The 22,368-nt window shown below is 45.2% G+C and overlaps 1 protein-coding gene across 1 annotated transcript in view; it reads left to right on the top strand.

Annotated features, from left to right (window-relative positions):
- Positions 1 to 22,068, top strand: part of LOC124545957 (uncharacterized GMC-type oxidoreductase Mb1310-like) — a 94,038-nt gene extending 71,970 nt beyond the window's left edge. The window contains exons 6-9 of the mRNA XM_047124920.1: positions 4,176 to 4,391; positions 9,389 to 9,631; positions 10,400 to 10,536; positions 17,088 to 22,068. Coding sequence (XP_046980876.1) covers positions 4,176 to 4,391; positions 9,389 to 9,631; positions 10,400 to 10,536; positions 17,088 to 17,496 — 1,005 coding nt within the window. The 3' untranslated portion in view covers positions 17,497 to 22,068. The remainder of the gene's footprint in view (positions 1 to 4,175; positions 4,392 to 9,388; positions 9,632 to 10,399; positions 10,537 to 17,087) is intronic.
- Positions 22,069 to 22,368: the final 300 nt, after the last annotated feature.

Genomic DNA, 22,368 nt, shown 5'->3' with positions numbered 1-22,368 from the left:
GAAGATACAAAAAAAGTGAAAATAGAAGGAAACAAAACCAAACATTCAACACAAACCAAAAGAAATTTTACCAGACAATAGATAACACACACATTAAAATAGACAATCCACCAAACATAACAGACATGGAACACTTCTGGAGCAACATATGGTCAAACCCGGTACAACATAACAAGCATGCACAGTGGATACAAGCAGAAACAGACACATACAAGATGATACCACAAATGCCTGAAGTGATAATTTTGCAACATGAAGTCACCCAAGCAATTAATTCTGCTCACAATTGGAAAGCCCCTGGAAAAGATAAAATAGCAAATTTCTGGCTAAAGAAGTTCACCTCAACACATTCACACCTAACTAAATTATTTAACAGTTGCATTGCAGACCCATACACATTCCCTGAACACTTACACAAGGAATAACTTATCTGAAACCTAAAGATCAAGCAAACCCAGCTAAATATCGTCCCATAACATGCCTACCAACAATATACAAAATATTAACTTTAGTCATTACACAGAAATTAATGACACATACAACACAGAACAAAATTATAAATGAAGAACAAAAAGGATGTTGCAAAGGAGCACGAGGATGTAAAGAGCAACTGATAATAGATGCAGAGGTGACACATCAAGCTAAAACCAAACAAAGGTCACTACAGTACGCATACATTGAATACCAAAAAGCTTTTGATAGTGTACCCCACTCATGGTTACTACAAATATTGGAAATATACAAAGTAGATCCTAAATTGATACAGTTTCTAAACGTAGTATGCAAAATTGGAAAACCACACTTAATATCCAAACAAAATATCACATCACAGCCAACACAGATTAAGCGTGGAATATACCAAGGAGACTCATTAAGTCCTTTCTGGTTCTGCCTTGTTCTGAACCCACTCTCCAACATGCTAAATAACACAAATTATGGATACAATATTACTGGAACATACCAACACAAAATCACACATTTGCTATATATGGATGATCTAAAACTACTGGCAACAACAAATCAACAACTCAAAAAAAAATGGTTCAAATGGCTCTGAGCACTATGGGACTCAACTGCTGTGGTCATAAGTCCCCTAGAACTTAGAACTACTTAAACCTAACTAACCTAAGGACAACACACAACACCCAGCCATCACGAGGCAGAGAAAATCCCTGACCCCGCCGGGAATCGAACCCGGGAACCCGGGCGTGGGAAGCGAGAACGCTACCGCACGACCACGAGATGCGGGCAAATCAACAACTCAACCAATTACTAAAGATAACAGAAGTATTCAGCAATGATATAAATATGGCTTTTGGAACATACAAATGTAAGAAAAGTAGCATAGTCAAGGGAAAACACACTAAACAAGAAGATTACATTGGATAACCACAGCGACTGCATAGAAGCGATGGAAGAAACAGATGCCTATAAATATCTAGGATACAGACAAAAAGTAGGAATAGATAATACAAATATTAAAAAAGAACTAAAAGAAAAATATAGACAAAGACTAACAAAAATACTGAAAACAGAATTGACAGCAAGAAACAAGAGGGGTTGGGTCGGGTTGTTTGCGGAAGGAGACCAGACAGCGAGGTCATAGGTCTCATCGGATTAGGGAAGGATCGGGAAGGAAATCGGCCGTGCCCTTTCAAAGGAACGAGCCCGGCATTTGCCTGGAGCGATTTAGGGGAGTCACGGAAAACCTAAATCAGGATGGCCGGACGCGGGATTGAACCGTCGTCCTCCCGAATGCGAGTCCAGTGTCTAACCACTGCGCCACCTCGGTCGGTCGCAAGAAACAAGACAAAAGCTATAAATACTTACGCTATACCAATATTAACCTACTCATTTGGAGTAGTGAAATGGAGTAACACAGACCTAGAAGCACTCAATACACTTACACGATCACAATGCCACAAATATAGAATACATCACATACATTCAGCAACAGAAAGATTCACATTAAGCAGAAAGGAAGGAGGAAGGGGATTTATCGACATAAAAAAACCTACATTATGGACAGGTAGACAATTTAAGAAAATCCTTTCTAGAACGAGCAGAAACTAGCAAAATACACAAAGCAATCACTTATATAAATACATCGGCTACACCATTGCAATTTCATAACCACTTCTACAACCCTTTAGATCACATAACATCAACAGATACGAAGAAAGTGAATAGGAAAAAGAAAACACTACATGGCAAGCACCCGTATCATCTAACACAGCCACACATCGATCAAGACGCATCCAACACATGGCTAAGAAAAGGCAATATATACAGTGAGACGGAAGGATTCGTGATTGCAATACAGGATCAAACAATAAACACCAGATATTACAGCAAGCATATTATTAAAGATCCCAATACCACAACAGATAAATGCAGACTTTGCAAACAACAAATAGAAACAGTAGATCACATCACAAGCGGATGTACAATACTAGCAAGTACAGAATACCCTAGAAGACATGACAATGTAGCAAAAATAATACATCAACAACTTGCCATACAACATAAACTAATAAAACAACACATTCGCACATACAAGTATGCACCACAAAATGTACTGGAGAATGATGAATACAAATTATACTGGAACGGAACCATTATAACAGATAAAACAACACCACATAACAAACCTGACATCATACTCACCAATAAAAAGAAGAAATTAACACAACTGATCGAAATATCCATACCCAATACAACAAATATACAAAAGAAAACAGGAGAAAAAAATTGAAAAATACATCCAACTGGCTGAGGAAGTCAAGGACATGTGGCATCAGGATAAAGTTGACATTATACCGATTATACTATCAACTACAGGAGTCATACCACACAATATCCACCAGTACATCAAAGCAGTACAGCTACATCCAAAGTTATATATACAACTACAGAAATCTGTAATTATTGATACTTGTTCAATTACCCGTAAGTTCCCAAATGCAATGTAACATATACCGTACAGTTAAAAGTAAGTCATGCTTGATCAAGGTCCGCGTCACTTTCCATTTTTAACCAGACATAAGGTCTGAGAAAGAAAAGAAATAATAATAATAATCCTCTTCCAAGGATTAGGTATTGTAATCCCATTTTCCGATCTCTACCCATCTCTTACGAGGTCAAGATAGTTCTGTGTTTCGATTCGGCCGATAAGTAATTATCTTTTTCGGCATTATGTTTTCTGTCATTCTGTCAACGTGATCCTTTCGTTTCATTCTATTCTCCTCTATGTTGTCATTGACTGAAAATACTTTTAAATCTGATCTCTTTGTTTCATTCGTAATTTTATCCATTTTATTACAGTCTCTTATATGACTCAGGAACTTGATCTCTGCTGGCTGTATACTGTCCATCATTCGTAACCATATACAAGAGTAGGCATAGCCGTAACTCTATGGGGTTTCATTTGTGTTTCTTTTCTCGTTTTTCTTGCTGGAATTCTTCCAATTGTTCCGCAGATAGCTTGATATCTATTAACCTTTTTCTGAATGTCTTTGTCATAATTAGAACCAACATCACATCCTAGATAACTAAAGTAGATACTTGTCCTAAAAATTTTCTCATTTATTATTATTATTTTCGACCTGACTGGATATTTCCTTTCAAAACCATCATCTTTGTCTTATTTGCAGATATAATTAAGTAGTAATATATCTTACGAATATATAGCATAAATTTCAGCCATCTGCTGCGCATACCCGTCTTGAAATCCTCGGCTGGGCTTTGGTCCATTGGTGACAGCAAAAGTATAGCAAAAAAACTTTTTGTACGTTTTCCGAAGAACCACCCATGAAGTAACGGTGCCTCCTCCCATCAAGTCTACCGTAGACCACATCAAATGCAAAGAGAACGAACCGATTTACTGCATTTGCCTAAGTAGGAGCAAGTGTGTATATTCATACTTTGACCCTGTACTCTAGACGATCCTTCTGTTGGGTGTACAATGTGGTCCCTAGCTCAACGGCTATCCAGAATACTTGATCCTTCCGTTTTATCACCAACAGAACCCGAGGTACGAGCATCGGAAAATCCGTAATTATGCGCGGCGTTTTGGAACGTGTTGGTTGCGCATGCTGTCGCCAGCGTGCTGATATTCGCAGTCAGCTGCTACTGGGAGGACGCACAGTATTTGTGTTTCTTTTCCTCCTCGGAAGGTCGTCATCGACGGGACGACCCTGAGAGCGACCGGGGTGGAGTTCGAGCGCCACGGCCGGCGGCGCAGTGTGCGCGCGCGCCGCGAGGTGGTGCTGTCTGCGGGCGCCGTCAACACGCCGCAGCTGCTGATGGTGAGCGGCGTGGGGCCGCGGCGGCACCTCGAGGCGCACGGCGTGCCCGTGCTGCGCGACCTGCCCGTCGGCCTCAACCTGCAGGTAACAGCAGCGGGGCGGGAGCCCCGGCCGCCGAGGCAGCCCTCGCGCCACGCCTGGGACGTTGAGCTGGTCGAGTTTTGTGACGCCACAGTGCGAAAGTTGACGATCAAGGGCATCGAAAAAATTTCACTTCCACGAGCTTGTGAAAACACCTTTGAAGCAGCTGCTTTGCGTGTCTACAACGTGATTTTGTAGACGTCTCCGTGGCAACGCCTCTTCATAGCTGTACAGACTGTTGTTGTTTTCACCTACAGCTGTTTGCGCTTTCCAGCTGAAAACTGCCAACAGCGCTGCCAGGTGTCGCGGATTTCCTTAAGTTGATTCGACTGTAGGAGTGTCTTAGTAGCAAATAATAAATTTATTAAAACTTGATTTTTTTCACACATCTCAGGGTTTATCACGATAATATGGCATGAACTATGTGTCGTACAATGATACATTTGGTAAGTGCATTCAGCGGCTTATGTGAATACAGTTGCGAAATACACTGAAGGGCCAAAGAAACTGTTACCCCTGCCTAATATCTCGTAGGGCCCCCGCGACACGACGTGGCATGGACTCTATTAATGTCTGAATCAGTACTGGAGGGAACTGACACCATGAATCCTGCAGGGTTATCCATAAATCCGTACAAGTACGAGAGGTTGGAGATCTCTTCTGTACAACACGTTGTAAGGAATCCCAGGCATGCTCAGTAATGTTCATGTCTGGGGAGATTGGTAGCCTGCGGAAGTGTCTGAATTCACAAGAGTGTTCCTGGAGCCACTCTGTAGCAACTCTGGACGTGTCTGGTGTCACATTGTCCTGCTGGAATTTCCCAAGGCCGTCGGAATGCACAATGGATATGAATGGTTGCAGGTGATCAGACAGGATGCTTATGTACGTTTCACCTGTCAGAGTCGTATCTAGATTTGTCACGGGTCCCTTATCACCCTAACTGCACACGTCCCACACCATTACAGAGCCTCCACCAACTTGCACAGTCCCCTGCTGACATGTAGGGTACATGGATTCATGAAGTTGTCTCCATACACCGACTCGTCCGACCAGGCAACATGTTTCCGTTCATCAACACTCCAGCGTCGGTGTTGATGGGCCCAGGTGAGGAGTAAAGCTTTGTGTCGAGCAGTCATCATCAAGGGTACACGAGTGGTCCTTCGGTTCCGAAAGCTCATACCGATGTTTCGTTGAATGGTTCGCACGCTGACACTTGTTGATTGCCCAGCATTGAAATATGCACCTATTTGCCAAAGGGTTGCACTTCCGCCACGTTGAAAAATTCTCTTCAATCGTAGTTGTCACATTCTTGCAGGATCTTTTTCAGGCCGCAACGATGTCGGCGATTTGATGTTTTACCGATTCCTAATATTCACGGTACACTCCTGAAATTGTCGTACGGGAAAATCCCCCACTTTATCGCTGCCTCGGAGATTCTGTGCCCCATCGCTCGTGCACCGACTGTAGCGCCACGTTCAAAGTCACTTAAATCCTGATAACCCGCCGTCGCAGCAGCAGTGACCTGTCTAACAACCGCGCCAGACACTTGTTGTCTCACATAGGAGTTGCCGACTGCAGCGCCGTATTCCGCCTTTTACATATATCTGTATTTGAATACGCATGCCCATACCAGTTTCTTTTGCGCTTCAGTGTATGTTACGAAGAGAGTTAGTAGCAACAAAGTAATAAATTTAAACGTCATGCATGACGCGCTGGTTATTGACGCGTCTCAATGTTTATGACTTTGTATCTCCTCAACTATTTTTATCTCCTGAACTATTTTAAGTATGTGGTTCTTGTCTTCACATCGATTGTTGCCTGATAGTAAGGGAGTAAGGGATATCTGTACCAATCTTGGTTGAATTCGGTCCAATGGTTTAGGAGATGTGGAACACACACACATGCATACATCTGTTTTTATAATACGTATGGCTGCATGGATAATACAAGCAAAAGAACATGGATAGCATGCGGTCAAGTGAGGAAATGTGCATTTTAATGTCATCAACGCGGAAATGTTATGCACTTCCATTTTCGCCAACGAACTATGTTGTTATTGTTCCAGAAACAGCCGAAATCTGCCTTGGAGATCGTTTCGGTCGCGAATGAAATCACGATGAGGAGCACGTTCCGTGATATGAGCCAATTTGGTTCTTACCGGAAACCAACCAAGAAGAAAACCATGTTCGGTCTATTTGTCAATGACAGTCACGTCCGTGTGAGAACAGCGTAAGGTATTACATTTCAGGTTCTATAGATTCGACCCCATTGTACACTGGTACTAAGTTCAGGACGACATTTTCGCGTTAACTGTTTTATTCCATACATTGCTAGCAAATGTGCGGTTCAGGCGCTGCAGTCCGGACCCACGGGACTGCTACGGTCGCGGGTTCGAGTCCTGCCTCGGGCATGGGTGTGTGTGATGTCCTTAGGTTGGTTAGGTTTAAGTAGTTCTAAGTTCTGGGGGACTGATGACCCCAGCAGTTGAGTCCCATACTGCTCAGAGCCATTTTTTAGTTACTGCTGGGAACAAAACTCGTCGCATGTAAGATTTCCACAAGACCACTGTTCGACAAGTGCGTAAAATGATAGCCATGTCATACCTGTGTGGTCCTCACTGTGACCACAGATGAGCGGCATTCCTCAGACAGTGCGACTATCTGCTGATTCGTACGCCTTCCACTGAATTAGTTACAGAATGTCCAGTACATAATGTAGGCGCGTTTCAGTACCTTTTATCCAATGAGTATAGGGTAAGATGCTACAGAAACTTGAATGATCATCGATGGAGAGGAGTGCTGGTAATTTCGCATACTCCAAGAGCAAAGGTTAAGCCAAAAGTACGGCAGCTGAAACTGAGTTCAGTATACATAATTGCTGCTATATTTCAACACGATAATGCCACAACACATGATGATCCGTGTGCTCATGTTTTCTTTGAGGCAGAACAGGAAAATGGCTCCCTAGCCTGTAAGTTGCAGTAACCAGTAAACATCACTGGCTTTTGTATAGGATGTAGTTGGCGGGAAGTAGTTCACGAACAGGTAAAACATGTCGTTTATTCGAAGTCATGATGGGTACACTCTTTTTGTTCCGTTTTTATTAAATCTGTAAGTACGTGAGAGCGATGTCTGAATGCAGTATCTTTAATGTGTTTTTCATTCTATTCCGACGATTTCTTCGTGCCGTTACAAATTTTTAACCCTCCCTGAGTGTCGGTAACGGATACCAGGAAGTTTGCAAACAACACACTAGCGTAAAGTAAAATGAGTACCTCTACGGAAGTGATGTACAGTATGAACACCTGACTGACTGGGGCTCTCAGAAGGCAGCAGAGGCAACGACTAAATTCACCACGCTGGAGGAAGGTACGTTGAGTAAGTTAAGTGCTGAGCCTGTACTCGGAGCATTTGATTTACTGAAAGAAAGGTGTATTGTTTGAAGCAACGTATTGGGTTAATAAACATTACAGACATAAAATGATAGGGTAGATGAGTACAATTCAAATTATTTACTGGATTTTAGGCAACTAGATTTCTGGACATACTGGAGACTTTATGGGTTTTTGGAATATTTGCCCATCACCTGATTGTGAAGCATTGGCGCATCAGTGTTGGCACCGACGGTTCTCACCATTGATTGGATGGAACATTGTTACACTGCACTTCTTCGCTCTTCATCATTCGCAGCAACTGGTCAAAGCAGTGTAGAGTATTGTCTGCTACGGTGAATGTCGGCAACCCATCTGTTGCCGTGCGCACGTCAGAACTGTAGCTGCGGGAGACACTGCATAAGACGGTTTGTCCACAGGTTCAGCAGTTAATGACCACGTACAAGGTACATCCTGTCAGAATAATCAATAATGCTCTGGCTGTTGGCAGGTCCACAGTCAGCAAAGTGCGTCTATCTACGGGCTTCAATTAAGGTTCATTATTACCACTTATCTCCAGCTTCAGTTCCTTCTTTCAATTGCTAATATTTTCTGTTGATCTTCGTGTATCAACTGTTGTTATCTTCTGCTCACTCCAAGTTTACTTTCGATTTTATTTTGTATAGTGTCACGTGCAAGACACTTGTGAATGCTATATTTTCTGAAAAGGGTATTTGTCACAAAATCTCTCTCCCGAACTCGTTTCAAGACCCCCTGGTTTGGTTCAAATGGCTCTGAGCACTATGGGACTTAACAGCTATGGTCATCAGTCCCCTAGAACTTACAACTACTTAAACCTAACTAACCTAAGGACATCACACAACACCCAGTCATCACGAGGCAGAGAAAAGCCCTGACCCCGCCGGGAATCGAACCCGGGAACCCGGGCTCCCTGGTTTCTTATGTTATCTATCTACTAAGCATTTTCTGTCATTCTCCAATACCACATTCTCTGTCTTTTTTTTTTTAGGCTCTGGATATGTGACCCACGCAGCGATACATCCCGTATCTGACATTTAACAACGACGTTGACGCATAAACAGAGGCTGGTGTGCTCGTACACGGTCATCAAAATAAAACTGGCCTGAAAAGTATTTGTAATAAGACTCGAGTCATGTTTCCTGTGTTCGAACTCTTTTCAGACGGTACACTTTCTTTCGCTACAGAGCCTGATTCGCACCATTTTGCCACAAGTGTTACAATGCAGACTTTGCCGGAGGTTTTGTAGAAATACTTTATGTCTCAAATTATTGTGTAAACAGTAACGCACACGTGTTTCCCGAATTGTGTTTTGGTTAATATTTGACAATGAACACGGGCTGTTTTGCAGTGTGGACCACTTTGTGTTGCATTCAACTGGTAAGTAAACATGTCTGTTCCTCTTAGTGACTCAAACGTAAAGAGACAGCGAAGTACTCGGTACAGAGCATGTGGGAGATGTAGACACCAATTGACTAGTTCATGGAAATCACGACTTTGTGCATCTTCGATGCTGGCCAGCTCTGCGGCAGCCCTTCCCAGGGCTGGTTGCTTACTGAGCCCACCTCTGCAGCAGCCGGCCTGTGCGCAGGACCACGTGACGCTGGGCGGGCTGACGTTCCTGGTGAACGCGACGGGCGACCTGCAGGACCGGCAGCTGCTGGCCAACGCCTCGGCCTACCTGGCCTTCCTGCGCCGCCACGGCGGGCCCTTCTCCACGCTGGGCGGCGCCGAGGCGGCCGCCTTCTACGACGCCGACGGCGACGGCTACCCGGACGTCGAGCTGCTGTTCGCCTCCGTCACCGAAATGAACGCGGTGCTCATCAGGATCGCCGTGAGTCCTGCCACCGGCAAACTCCCTCTTTATAGCACTGTGCTTCCAATCCGCAACCCCCTGCCCCACCCCTCTATGCTCAGCCACCGACCCCTGTCTCCCCTTCACCCCAACCACCCACCTTCGTTGCCTCGACCTCATACTTTCCTCCTCTCCTCATACCTTTCCACCTCCACTTTCCCCACTTCCAGCTTGTCACTGAACTGCACCCTCCAACTTTATCCCACCTTCCTCCTGGCATCTCATTCCTATTCCCCCCTCCTCAATGCCTGACCTTTTTTCCCTTCTGCTCAGCCTCCAACGATCCTGCCCCAAACTCATCCTCAAATCTTCTTCCATCCTCTCCCCCAGTCTCTCACCTTCCACCCCCAGCCCATCACCACCACCCAAACACCGGCCACCCACCTCGATCCTTCTCATAACCCCAGTATCCCACCTTCTTCCTTCTGTCTGCCCCCTTCATCCCTCTCCCGAGCTTCCTCACTTCACCCCGGCCTCCCCCTTACCCCCTGCCCATCGACCTCACTGCCACTCCTTCCCTCTGATCCCTCCCCCTTTTAATTTGTAGCTGCAATACCAAATGAAAACTCAAAGAGCTACACTACCACAAGTCTCCTACAACACGTACGGATCCTTGTCTTGGGAGATTCCTGTACAATAAGCCCCTCCCTCAATTGAGGTTACGATGTACAGCTGCTGGCGCTGTAGCGCGCTGCGGCCCACCCTGCAGGCAGTTCCGCTGCTGAGCCCTCGACCGTGTGTTGGCAGTCGGGGCTGAGGGACGACGTGTACGACGCGGTGTTCCGGCCGTACGAGGGCCAGCACGGCTTCACCGTCGTGCCGTTCCCCCTGCGGCCTCGCAGCCGCGGCAGGGTGCGCCTCGCCTCGTCCGACCCACACCACCAGTGAGTACTCGCCGTCTCACTCACCCAGCAGAAAACACGCCAAAGTACAGGCTATGTGCTCAGTGAAAACTACCCAGTCGTACGAGATGTGCGAAGGCGAAGTACTACACCAGTTGAAAAAGTAGCGGCCGCAATCACATTTAACAACCAAACGGCGTTTACAGATGATTATTCCTGCTAAAAGGTTCTTGTTGTTGTTGTTGTTGTTGTTGTTGTTGTTGTTGTCTTCAGTCCTGAGACAGGTTTGATGCAGCTCTCCATGCTACCCTATCCTGTGCAAGCTTCTTCATCTCCCAGTCCCTACTGCAACCTACATCCTTTTGAATCTGCTTGGTGTATTCATCTCTTGGTCTCCCCCTACGATTTTTATCCTCCACGCTGCCCTCCAATACTAAATTTGTGATTCCTTGATGCCTCAGAACATGTCCTACCAACCGATCCCTTCTTCTAGTCAAGTTGTGCCACAAACTCCTCTTCTCCCCAATCCTATTCAACACCTCTTCATTAGTTATGTGATCTACCCATCTAATCTTCGGAATTCTTCTGTAGCACCACATTTCGAAAGCTTCTATTCTCTTCTTGTCCAAACTATTTATCGTCCATGTTTCACTTCCATACATGGCTACACTCCACACAAATACTTTCAGAAACGACTTCCTAACACTTAAATCTATACTCGATGTTAACAAATTTCTCTTCTTCAGAAACGCTTTCCTTGCCATTGCCAGTCTACATCTTATATCCTCTCTATTTCAACCATCATCAGTTATTTTGCTCCCCAAATAGCAAAACTTAACTAGTATCGCAAGTGTGTCATTTCCTAATCAAATCCACTCAGCATCACCTGATTCTATTCGACTACATTCTATTATCCTCGTTTTGCTTCTGTTAGAAAGTATCGTGTGAATAGGGCATCCAGTCGGGTAGACCGTTCGCCGGGTGCGAGTCTTCCGATTTGGCGCCACTTCGGCATGGAATGATGATGATTAGGACAACACAACACCCAGTCCCTGAGCAGAGAAAATCTCCGACCCAGCCTCGAATCGAACCTGGGCCCTTAGGATTGACATTCTGTTGCGCTGACCACTCAGCTACCGGGGACGGAGGTGATGTTCATCTTAAATGTTCATCTTATATGCTCCTTTCAAAACACTGTCCATTCCGTTCAACTTCTCTTCCAGGACCTTTGTTGTCTCTGACAGAATTACGATGTCATCAGCAAACCTCAAACTTTCAATTTCTTCTCCATGGATTTTGATACCTACTCCAAATTTTTCTTTTGTTTCCTGAACAACTTGTTCAATACACAGATTGAATAACATCTGGGATAGGCTACAACCCTGTCTCACTCCCTCCCCAACCACTGCTTCCCTTTCATGCCCCTCGCTCTTATAACTTCCATCTGGTTTCTGTACAAATTGTAAATAGCCTTTCGCTCCCTGTATTTTACTCCTACAACCTTCACAATTTGCAACTATTCCAGTCAGTATTGTCAAAAGCTTTCTCTAAATCTACAAATGCTAGAAACGTAGGCCTGCCTTTCCTTAACCTTTCTTCTAAGGCAAGTCTAAGGGTCAGTACTGCCTCACGTGTTCCAGCATTTCTACGGAATCCAAACTAATCATCCCTGAGATCGGCTTCTACCAGTTTTTCCATTCGTCTGTAAAGAATTCGTGTTAGTATTTTGCAGTCATGGCTTATTAAACTGATAGTTCGATAATTTTCACATCTGTCAACACCTGCTTTCTTTGGGATTGGAATTATTATATTCTTCTTGAAGTCTGAGGGTATTTCGCCTGTCGCATACATCTTGCTCACCAGATAGTAGAGTTTTGTCATGACTGGCTCTCCCAAGGCTCTAAGTAGTTCTAATGGAATGTTGTCTACTCCTGGGGCCTTGTTTCGACTCAGGTCTTCCAGTGCTCTGTCAAACTCTTAAGGCGTTCAATGAATTCGAAAGTAAAGTTCTATGTACTGACTTGTCAGAAAATCCTAAGAAATTTTGCCCTTATGTCAATGCAGTAGGTGGATCAAAACAAAATGTCCAGACCCTCTGTGACCAGAATGGTACTGAAACAGAGGATGACAGACTAAAGGCCGAAATACTAAATGTCTTTTTCCAAAGCTGTTTCACAGAGGAAGACTGCACTGTAGTTCCTTCTCTAGATTGTCGTACAGATGACAAAATGGTAGATATAGAAATAGACGACAGAGGGATAGAGAAACAATTAAAATCGCTCGCCCCCCCCCTTTCTTGAAGCGGTGTACTGTAGGTCTCTAGAAGAGTGTAGCGTTCCAAAGGATTGGAGAAGGGCACAGGTCATCCCCGTTTTCAAGAAGGGACGTCGAACAGATGTGCAGAACTATAGACCTATATCTCTAACGTCGAGCAGTTGTAGAATTTTGGAACACGTATTATGTTCGAGTATAATGACTTTTCTGGAGACTAGAAATCTACTTTGTAGGAATCAGCATGGGTTTCGAAAAAGACGGTCGTGTGAAACCCAGCTCGCGCTATTCGTCCACGAGACTCAGAGGGCCACAGACACGGGTTTCCAGGTAGATGCCGTGTTTCTTGACTTCCGCAAGGCGTTCGATACAGTTCCCCACAGTCGTTTAATGAACAAAGTAAGAGCATATGGACTATCAGACTAATTGTGTGATTGGATTGAAGAGTTCCTAGATAACAGAACGCACCATGTTATTCTCAATGGAGAGGAGTCTTCCAAAGTAAGAGCGATTTCAGGTGTGCCGCAAGTGAGTGTCGTAGGACCGTTGCTATTCACAATATACATAAATTACCTGGTGGATGACATCGGAAGTTCACTGAGGCTTTTTGCGGATGATGCTGTGGTATATCGAGAGGTTGTGACAGTGGAAAATTGTACTGAAATGCAAGAGGATCTGCAGCGAATTGACGCATGGTGCAGGGAATGACAATTGAATCTCAATGTACACAAGTGTAATGTGCTGCGAATACATAGAAAGATAGATAACTTATCATTTAGCTACAAAATAGCAAGTCAGCAACTGGAAGCAGTTAATTCCATAAATTATCTGGGAGTGGGCATTAAGAGTGATTTAAAATGGAATGATCATATAAAGTTGATCGTCGGTAAAGCAGATGCCAGACTGAGATTCATTGGAAGAATCCTAAGGAAATGCAATCCGAAAACAAAGGAAGTAGGTTACAGTACGCTTGTTCGCCCACTGCTTGAATACTGCTCAGCAGTTTGGGATCCGTAACAGACAGGGTTGATAGAAGAGATAGAGAAGATCCAACGGAGAGCAGCGCGCTTCGTTACAGGATCATTTAGTAATCGCGAAAGCGTTACGGAGATGATAGATAAACTCCAGTGGAAGACTCTGCAGTAGAGACGCTCAGTAGCTCGGTACGGGCTTTTGTTAAAGTTTCGAGAACATACCTTCACCGAAGAGTCAAGCAGTATATTACTCACTTCTACGTATATCTCGCGAAGATGCCATGAGGATAAAATCAGAGGGATTAGAGCCCACACAGAAGCATACCGACAATCCTCCTTTCCACGAACAATACGAGACTGGAATAGAAGGGAGAACCGATAGAGGTACTCAGGGTACCCTCCGCCACACACCGTCAGGTGGCTTGCGGAGTATGGATGTAGATGTAGATATCTCCCATTTCATCTTCATCTACATCCTCTTCTACTTCCATAATATTCTCCTCACGTACATCGCCCTTGTATAGACCCTCTATATACTCCTTCCATCGTTCTGCTTTCCATTCTTTGGTTCAAATGGCTCTGAGCACTATGGGACTTAACATCTGAGGTCATCAGTCCCCTAGAACTACTTAAACGTAACTAACCTAAGGACATCACACAGATCCATGCCGGAGGCCGGATTCAAACCTGCGAGCGTAGCAGCAGCGCAGTTCCGAACTAGAGTGGCTAGAACCGCTCGGCCACAACGGCCGGCTGCCATTTTGTGCTCAATAGAATGTTGATCAACATTATAAATGACAAGAGTTTCCTGTTATTACTGATAAATACGAAAGTTGTTTATGAACAAAAAACATGTTTTATGTAAGTTCGACGAAGTATTGAAGCGATGTTTGAATTTTTTTACTTTTTTTTTGGAAATTTCATTTTTTAGCACTACGTGGTATAGCTATTTTTTTCCTTTCCCCCGTTTCTGACGTTATAAATAAAACATTCTCGAATAAAAATCTCAGTTGAACATTGAAATTTTCAATTTTGCTAGAAATACTGTTTATTTTTAAGTAAGAGACAGGAAGATAACTAAGCAGAACTAAAATGTCGTAAGTTGCGAGGCCACCTATGCATGCTCTCTCTGTTTCTAGACAGTTCACGATTTCTGGTTTCTAGGGAAATCTAGTAAGCCAGTGATGACATAAAACAAACAAAGCGATCGTTGTGAGGTTACTCCGTACAGGTATGCGACATACCTGACGTACAGCTAACGCAGGTACAACCTCAACCGACCAAAGATAAACTACCGCAGTCTACAGCTACTTAGTGTGGTAGTCTAGCGTAGCCTACCGTAGTTTTACGAGTCTACTTGCTGATTATATACAGGGTGATTTTGTTACATGGGGACATGCTGCAAGGGACCAGCCCTAGGAGGATAAGGAGAAACAGAGCCTCATTTGGACATAAGGCGTGAAATTTGTTGGAGGCTACCTTTAGGAGGGTCAGTATCATCAACCTCCGCATCAATCAGTTGTGGGCTTCGGATAATCCCGATGGTACTGTGGTAGCGAACAATCAGCACTGATTGAACTTCACTGTATGGGCGGGGATTATTGGCGAAAGCGTCATGGGAGGAGTCATCCTTCCACAAGACCTAAAGGGCGACGAATATCTTTACATTCTGCTGCAAGAAGTGCCTTTGGTGGCACACAGGGATTGTGGCTACTACATGACAGTGCTCGAGCTCACTACCCTATTGAGTGTGGACCTGTAACAGCAGTACAGACAGAATATTCTCACTTGCCTTGGGCGATCTCACGAGTGCTTTAGATTACTGAAACCTACACTGCAAAGATCTTCCAAGTCCAGGTGGGCGTACCCCTCTTGGAACGCATTTCTGGACCTAAGTCCATATCCCATATGACCTTTTTAGCTTTGTCACATTCCAGCGCAGTTTCCCTACACCAACTATTTTTTCTTTTGGTTTCGGTGTTATCTGCACAGCGGAATGAGGAAGTTAACGATTACATGGGTTTAGTTAACTTGTTTGTCGATCTTTATAGCGGAGGTGAAAGGGAGGAAATCTCCTTGGGCGGGATGGATGTCCAGTTATAACAGGTTGTTAATTTTCATGAAACTGAGAGGGCTGGCGTATTAAGTTATTACATTTAGTCAATCGGTTTATTTTCCTATCAACACATTTGTTTATTGAGGTGTCAGACTGAAACTGATAAAAAAATGTCAGGTTCCTTCAACAAACATTAGTAAGGGGCTTCGTCAGAGACACATTCTTTCACTGCCACTCAGTCTGCTACCTAGTGACTACTTGTCCTAAATCATGAATCATCAACACTTTGAAGTAATTCACTATCAATCAAGGGCCAATTAGCCTATAGTACAAGAGACAAGAATTTATTCTTGCTGTTGAGTAAAATTTCTGTAATATAATTCTTTGGGCACAGACTGGCAGTCTCTGTTCAGAGCTGTACTAATGAATACTGAAAACTGCTACTTAGCTTGAAATTGCCAAGTTTGCACCAGAGTCTATCACCATCTTCTCGTATTTGAAGTGTCTATTGCTCCATCAGGTGCCGCTGAAGAGCATCACTGCATTCCAGTTGCTCGGATTACTCTCTAAATATCTACTCTCCCTTAATCCGCCCCTCTGTGAGCTTTAATTACGTTGTACGTTATGGGCGCACACAGCCCTCTCTGCGATATCTGCCGGCGATTTTCTCTCGGACGCTTTCGTCGACGTGTGATCGTCTTAATCTTGTATCATTCTAAACTGTACGAAGTGTACTCAGGATTCCCCCATTACGCCCGTTGGAAAGTACCTCACCATTCCGTCGACTCCGACCCTCGGCGCTGCTGGCAAGGTGCCAAATGTACTGCTTGCAGGCATGTTTGACGACATTTTCTACGGTCTTGACAGCATCGTACCCTGCGACGGATCGTTTCCTACAGTTCGTACCCCATTTACCAATACTACCCTGTATTAGATGCACAATGCAGCAGTTGCATGCTCTCTCTGTACTGGGAATCGAATGTGGGCCACAGCAACTACATTTGTGACATGTCCACAGGTTGTATACACATAGATGAACAACGCAGCAGTGGCACGCTCTCCCTGTATTGGGAGAGAGTGGGCCATAGTGCATGCAGTTGTGACATATCAACATGTTGTGTAGGCCTAGACGAACAATGCAGCAGTGGCACACTATCCCTGTACTGCGGACTGAATGTGCGATGTGCCTGCAGGCTGTATAGATCTAGACGAATAACGCAGCAGTGGCAATTTCTCCCCGTAGTGGGAGCCAAATGTGGGCCAGAGTGTACGCAGGTGTGGCGCGCCCGCAGGCCGGTGCTGGAGATGGGCTACTTCAGCGACCCGCGTGACCTGCAGCTGGTGGTGGCGGGCATCCGGGCGGCGGAGCGCGTGGCAGGGGGCGGCGCGCTGCGGCGGCTGGGGGCGCGCACCCTGCCGCTGGCGGTGCCCGCGTGCGCGCGCCTGCCCGCCGGCTCGGAAGCGCACTGGCGCTGCGCCGCGCGCCACCTCTCCTTCACCATCTACCACCAGTGCTGCACGGCGGCCATGGGGCCGCGAGGCGTCCTGGACGAGCGCCTGCGCGTGCGCGGCGTCGCGGCGCTGCGCGTCGTCGACGCCTCCGCCATGCCGCTCATCCCCTCCGGACACACCAACGTGCCGGTCATCGCCCTGGCCGAGCGCGCCGCCGACCTCATCCGGGAGGACCACCAGGGGGCCTAGCCGGCAGCAGGTCTGGGGCCGCTTCACCGACCACTGTGCGGCTCCTTCAGACACTTCTTTCGTCTCCTGTACTGTTTCAACCGACACAGACGACGTATCGTCTGTGACAATCGCACAGACGCCAATAATGCCACACGTCACACATCGTCACACGAAGATGACACGACGATCTCTATTACTTAGTGTATTACAAAATACAGTACACGAGGCGAAACATTCTGGCAGATTACAACTCTGTACCGGACGGAGACTCGCACTCGGGACCTTCGCCTCTCGCGGCAAGTGCTCTACCGATTGAGCTACCGCAGCACGACTTACGATTAGCGGTCACTCCTCTGCAGAGTGAAAATTTTAATCTGGATACATCGCCTCGGCTGTGGCTAAGCCGTGTATCCGCAAAGGCATTTCTTCCAGGATTGCTAGTCGTGCAAATTTCGCACGAGAGCTTCTCTACAATTTGGAAGGTAGGAGACGAGGTACTAGCGGAATTAGAGCTGTCAGTATAGATCGTGAGTCATGCTCCGATGGCTCCGTACATAGAGCACTCGCCAGCGAGAGGCAAACGTTCCGAGTTAGAGTCTAGGTCCAGCATACAGTTTTAATCTACCAGCAAGTTTCATATCTGTACACAATCTGTTTCAGAGTGAAAATTTCATTCTGGAAACGTTCCTCCGGCTGTGGCTAAGCCACGTCTCCGCAATATCCTTCCTTCCAGAGGTGCTACTCTTCCAAGTTTCCCAGCAGAGCTTCCGTGAAGTTTGAATTTTGGAAAGCAAGAGATGGGGTATTGGCAGAAGTAAAGCCGTGAAGACGGATGGTGCGTCATGCTCCGGTGGCTCCGTAGGTAGAGCACTTTGCCCAGGAAAGGGAAAGGTTCCGGGTTCGAGCCTCGGTCCGGCACACGGTTTTAAACTGTCAGGAAGTTTCGTATCAGCACACACTCCGCTGCACACTGAACATTTCATTCAGGATTACACTATAACAGGTGTTTGAGAACCGTTGTGACGCCAGTAACTGATGTCCAGCCAACATATAACTGTTATTCAAGGAATATTGACGGTATTCAGACCAGTTATAAATCGTGTGATTATTGCCAAACATGTCTCGGAATAACATTATCCCATTTTCAAGGGCTTAATTTTTTTGTAAGCCACTACGCCTCGTCACAACAGTCGCAAACTGGACCCCGTCAACCATGCATGCACCTGCTTGTGATGTTTTATGTTTATGGTTTGAGTTGAAAATGCACGTGTCCAACTTGTTTCTAAGTTGTGATGAGGCCTAATGGCATTAAGCACCTGAAAATGGGATAATGTTGTTCCGAAACATGTTTGGCAATAATCACACGATTGACAACTGGACTGAATACTCGCAACATTGCAATGAAGACACCGGCTTTTTGATTACCAGGCTTTTTTTTATTTTTTTTTAAAACAGCAATCTTGTCCACTTCAAAGTAGTTCCCTCCGGCAGCTATGCACCGGCGGAGTAGTCGTACCCAGTCTTGGTAGCAGCTGACAGAGCCTTCAGCATGTCGATGACATTCTTTTGAATGTTCTCCTGAGTCCCGAAATGACGTCCTTCTGAGAGATTTTTTAATTTCGGGAAAAAGAATAAAATCACGGACTCAGATCAGGTGAATAGGAGGGCTGTGAAACAACAGTAATGAGTTTTGAGGTCAAAAATTCCATGATGGAAGTGGCCGTGTGACATGGGGCGTTGTCATGGTGCAGCATCCACTCGTCTGCAATGTCCAGTATCACTTTAGTCACCCTTTTCTTGAGCCTTTCTAGGACAATGTTTGTAAATACCTTCGTTGACATTTTGCCCTGGAGCAACACATTCTTCATGCACGACACGCCTACTGTCAAAAAACAAATCAGCATTGTTTTGATGTTTGATTTGCTCAATCCAACTTTTTTTCGGTCGAGGAGATGTCTCAGTGTGCCTGTCCTGACTCTGCAAATTTGTCCAAGAATCGTACTAAAAAATCCAGGATTCACCACCTGTGATCTCCTTCGTGATGATTGGCAACCCTCTCAAGACTGTACTTGTGCTCAGTTGTGAGGTTTGTCGCCACATATTTGGCATAAATCTTGGTTCAAAATTTGATGTACGGTGGAAGCGCGAGTTTAACAGGTCACCCATCATCCTTATTGTTAAACATGGGTCTGATCTCAAAACAGCAAGCACACGCTCAACGTTTTCGTTGGTTTTTGAAGCCGAAGATCTCCCTGAGCGGGCCTTCCAAACAGGATTTGTGACAGCGAAAAACTTGTGCTTTTGCAAGAAATGTCCCCCACAGACCTGTTTCAACTTTTCAAAGGTCACACTCGTGGATTTCCCAAGCATACGAGATGTTACAACGTTGGTCTAAATTCCGCTGCTCCATTTTAGTAACACACAACAAAAACGTGACTTCATTGATGGCGCTCTCAAAAATAACGTGATGGCCGTACGGAGCTGATACTCGGACTGGGGGATGAACAGAGCGGTCTGCAGAAGCAGAACACAGCGCTGCCAGATCGCTCTCAGTGCTGTCAGTCTCATTACTTTTCTTGCACACCTCATACTGTGATAAGTATCGGGACACCAATTAGTGGACATTAATATCGGGTCTGTCCACACCTCACCTTTATGACTGCTTGAACTCTGTTGGGTGTCTGGCTGCCTGTGCAGCAACGGTAACCCACTCTTCCTCAAGCGCCGGAACTGGAGAAGGTAGTGATGTTGGACGCGGCTAAGGTCTGCAACGAAGTGGACATTCTGACTGATCCCAAAGCTGTTCCACTGGGTTCAATTTGGGACTCTGGGTGGGCCAGTCCGTTCTAAGAATGTTACTGTTCACAAGCGAGTGCCTCAAAGATCTGCTTTGCGACAGTCCGCACTGTCATACCGATACAACCGTCGTGTCCCAGCTGTTCCTCCACTGAACGCAGTGCCTAATGCTGGTGTAAAATGTATTAATGTAGTCCTGCATTTACCGCGTCATTAAGCGCAGTAACGGGACCACACCCTAACCACGAAAAACGCCCCCGTAAACCGCACCACCACCTCCTCCGCACTTCACTGTTGGCACAACACATGATGGCAGATAACGTTCTCCAGGTGTTCGCCAGGCCCATGCCCTACCATCAGATTGCCACATATAGCGTGATTCAAAAGTCCAGCCAGTCACTGTCCAGTCTCGCCGCTCTTTGCATCATCCCAAGTGCCGCCTAGCACTGATCACACAAACGCTCACTACGGACAGTCACTGTCTTAGCTGAAGTACCGGCAGCACTTTGAATCTCACAAATGGCACCTTCCGCTCATTACAAGTGATTTTTTTTTACAACCGCCCTCCGCATGATCGGCGGCCTGTGTGCGCCAGTACATGAGGCCTACGTGGTCTTGGTTTCGCTTTGGTCGTCCCTTTGCGTTTCCACTTCTCAGCCACATCAACAACAGATTTGGACAGCTTTAGAAGGGTTGAAATTTCACTAATGGATCTGTTACTCAACAGTGACCCAATGACTAGTCCACGTTCCAAGTGACCGGGCTACTTTTACCGACCCAGTCTGCTGCTGTTGCTTCTGTTTTATATTGACGTGTTCGGCTCTCGCGACATATAGTGATCAATTCCGCATCACATGGGACTGTGCGGATGCTGTTGATACAACCGTGTTTTAACATTCGTGATCTGGTACTATACGCCGAAAGGCATGCTCTGGGTCAGATTTTGGATGTTTTGGCAAGTTACTGATAGCAACGGTTTTGTGGTAGTTAAGACTGTCTTATGTTTAGGAATCAACTACAGTGGAAGTATGAACAGAAGATGATTGTTGCTCAATCGAAACCGTTTATCTAGTTGCTATTCGGCTCTACTGCGACGAGGACTTTACATTTTTTAACTGGTACCGCTACATTTATGTGGAGCATAGATTTTCCAAGAAAGAAATGGTCTTTTACTGCCTAACATTTCATTTTAGAACTCTGAGAACAATAAATTGCACGAACGCAGCATCAGTCACATCATATGTCAGCATAACTGCAGTGAAACTGCACATTTTGTGCTCTAGCTCATGTTCACGTTATGCGGGTACATCTCAGGTTAAGACTAAAATCCGAACGGTAACACCCGAAAGCACCACTCTTTTTCCATTGGACTCGCATTCGGAAGGAAGACAATTCAAAATCGTGTCCGGCCATTCTGATTTAGGTTTTCCGTCATTTCCCTTAATCGATTCACCCAAACGTCAAGATGTTTTCTTTGAAAGGGCACGACCGACTTCTTTCCCATCCATCGCTAATCCGAGCTTGCGCTCCGTCTGTAATGACCTCATTGTCAACGGGACGTTAAACACTGTCCCCCTCCCCCCCCCCTCCTCCTCGTTTGACACATGACACACTCCACTTTCTCCAAGACTCACGTTAGCAAAATTAACAGCAAAATATATTATTTAAAATAAGTTAAATTATACCTTTTTATAGCGAAATTATGAAACATATTTACTTGATGATAATAATAATCCTTCCTTATCCTCTTCATCCATTACACGTTTAAGTCACCACACTCAATATTTTTACATACTTGTCAGTGTAAATGATGTATTTTGAAGCACTTGCGAAACACATGAATATTGAAATTCGAAATTCTACTTTGTAATAATGTAATTCTCTAGTAATAAATAATTTATTTGTTATATTTGTCTGAGCTATTATTTAACTTTTCTGTCCGTTCTCTTCCTCGTTCGCTGTTGTAGACAGGTAGAATATTTGTAGAAGTGCCCATGGATCTACAGGTAGTCTCTAGCACTACTTATTGTAAAGGCACTGTGCCCTTGGCTTCAGGCCGGCCGGGGTGGTCGAGCGGTTCTAGGCGCTTTAGTC

The sequence above is a fragment of the Schistocerca americana genome, chromosome 8 (genome assembly GCF_021461395.2).
Source record: "Schistocerca americana isolate TAMUIC-IGC-003095 chromosome 8, iqSchAmer2.1, whole genome shotgun sequence".
Classification (NCBI taxonomy): Eukaryota; Metazoa; Arthropoda; class Insecta; order Orthoptera; family Acrididae; genus Schistocerca; species Schistocerca americana.
Note: the sequence above shows the minus strand (reverse complement) of the source record. Positions and strands in the feature narration are given on the sequence as shown.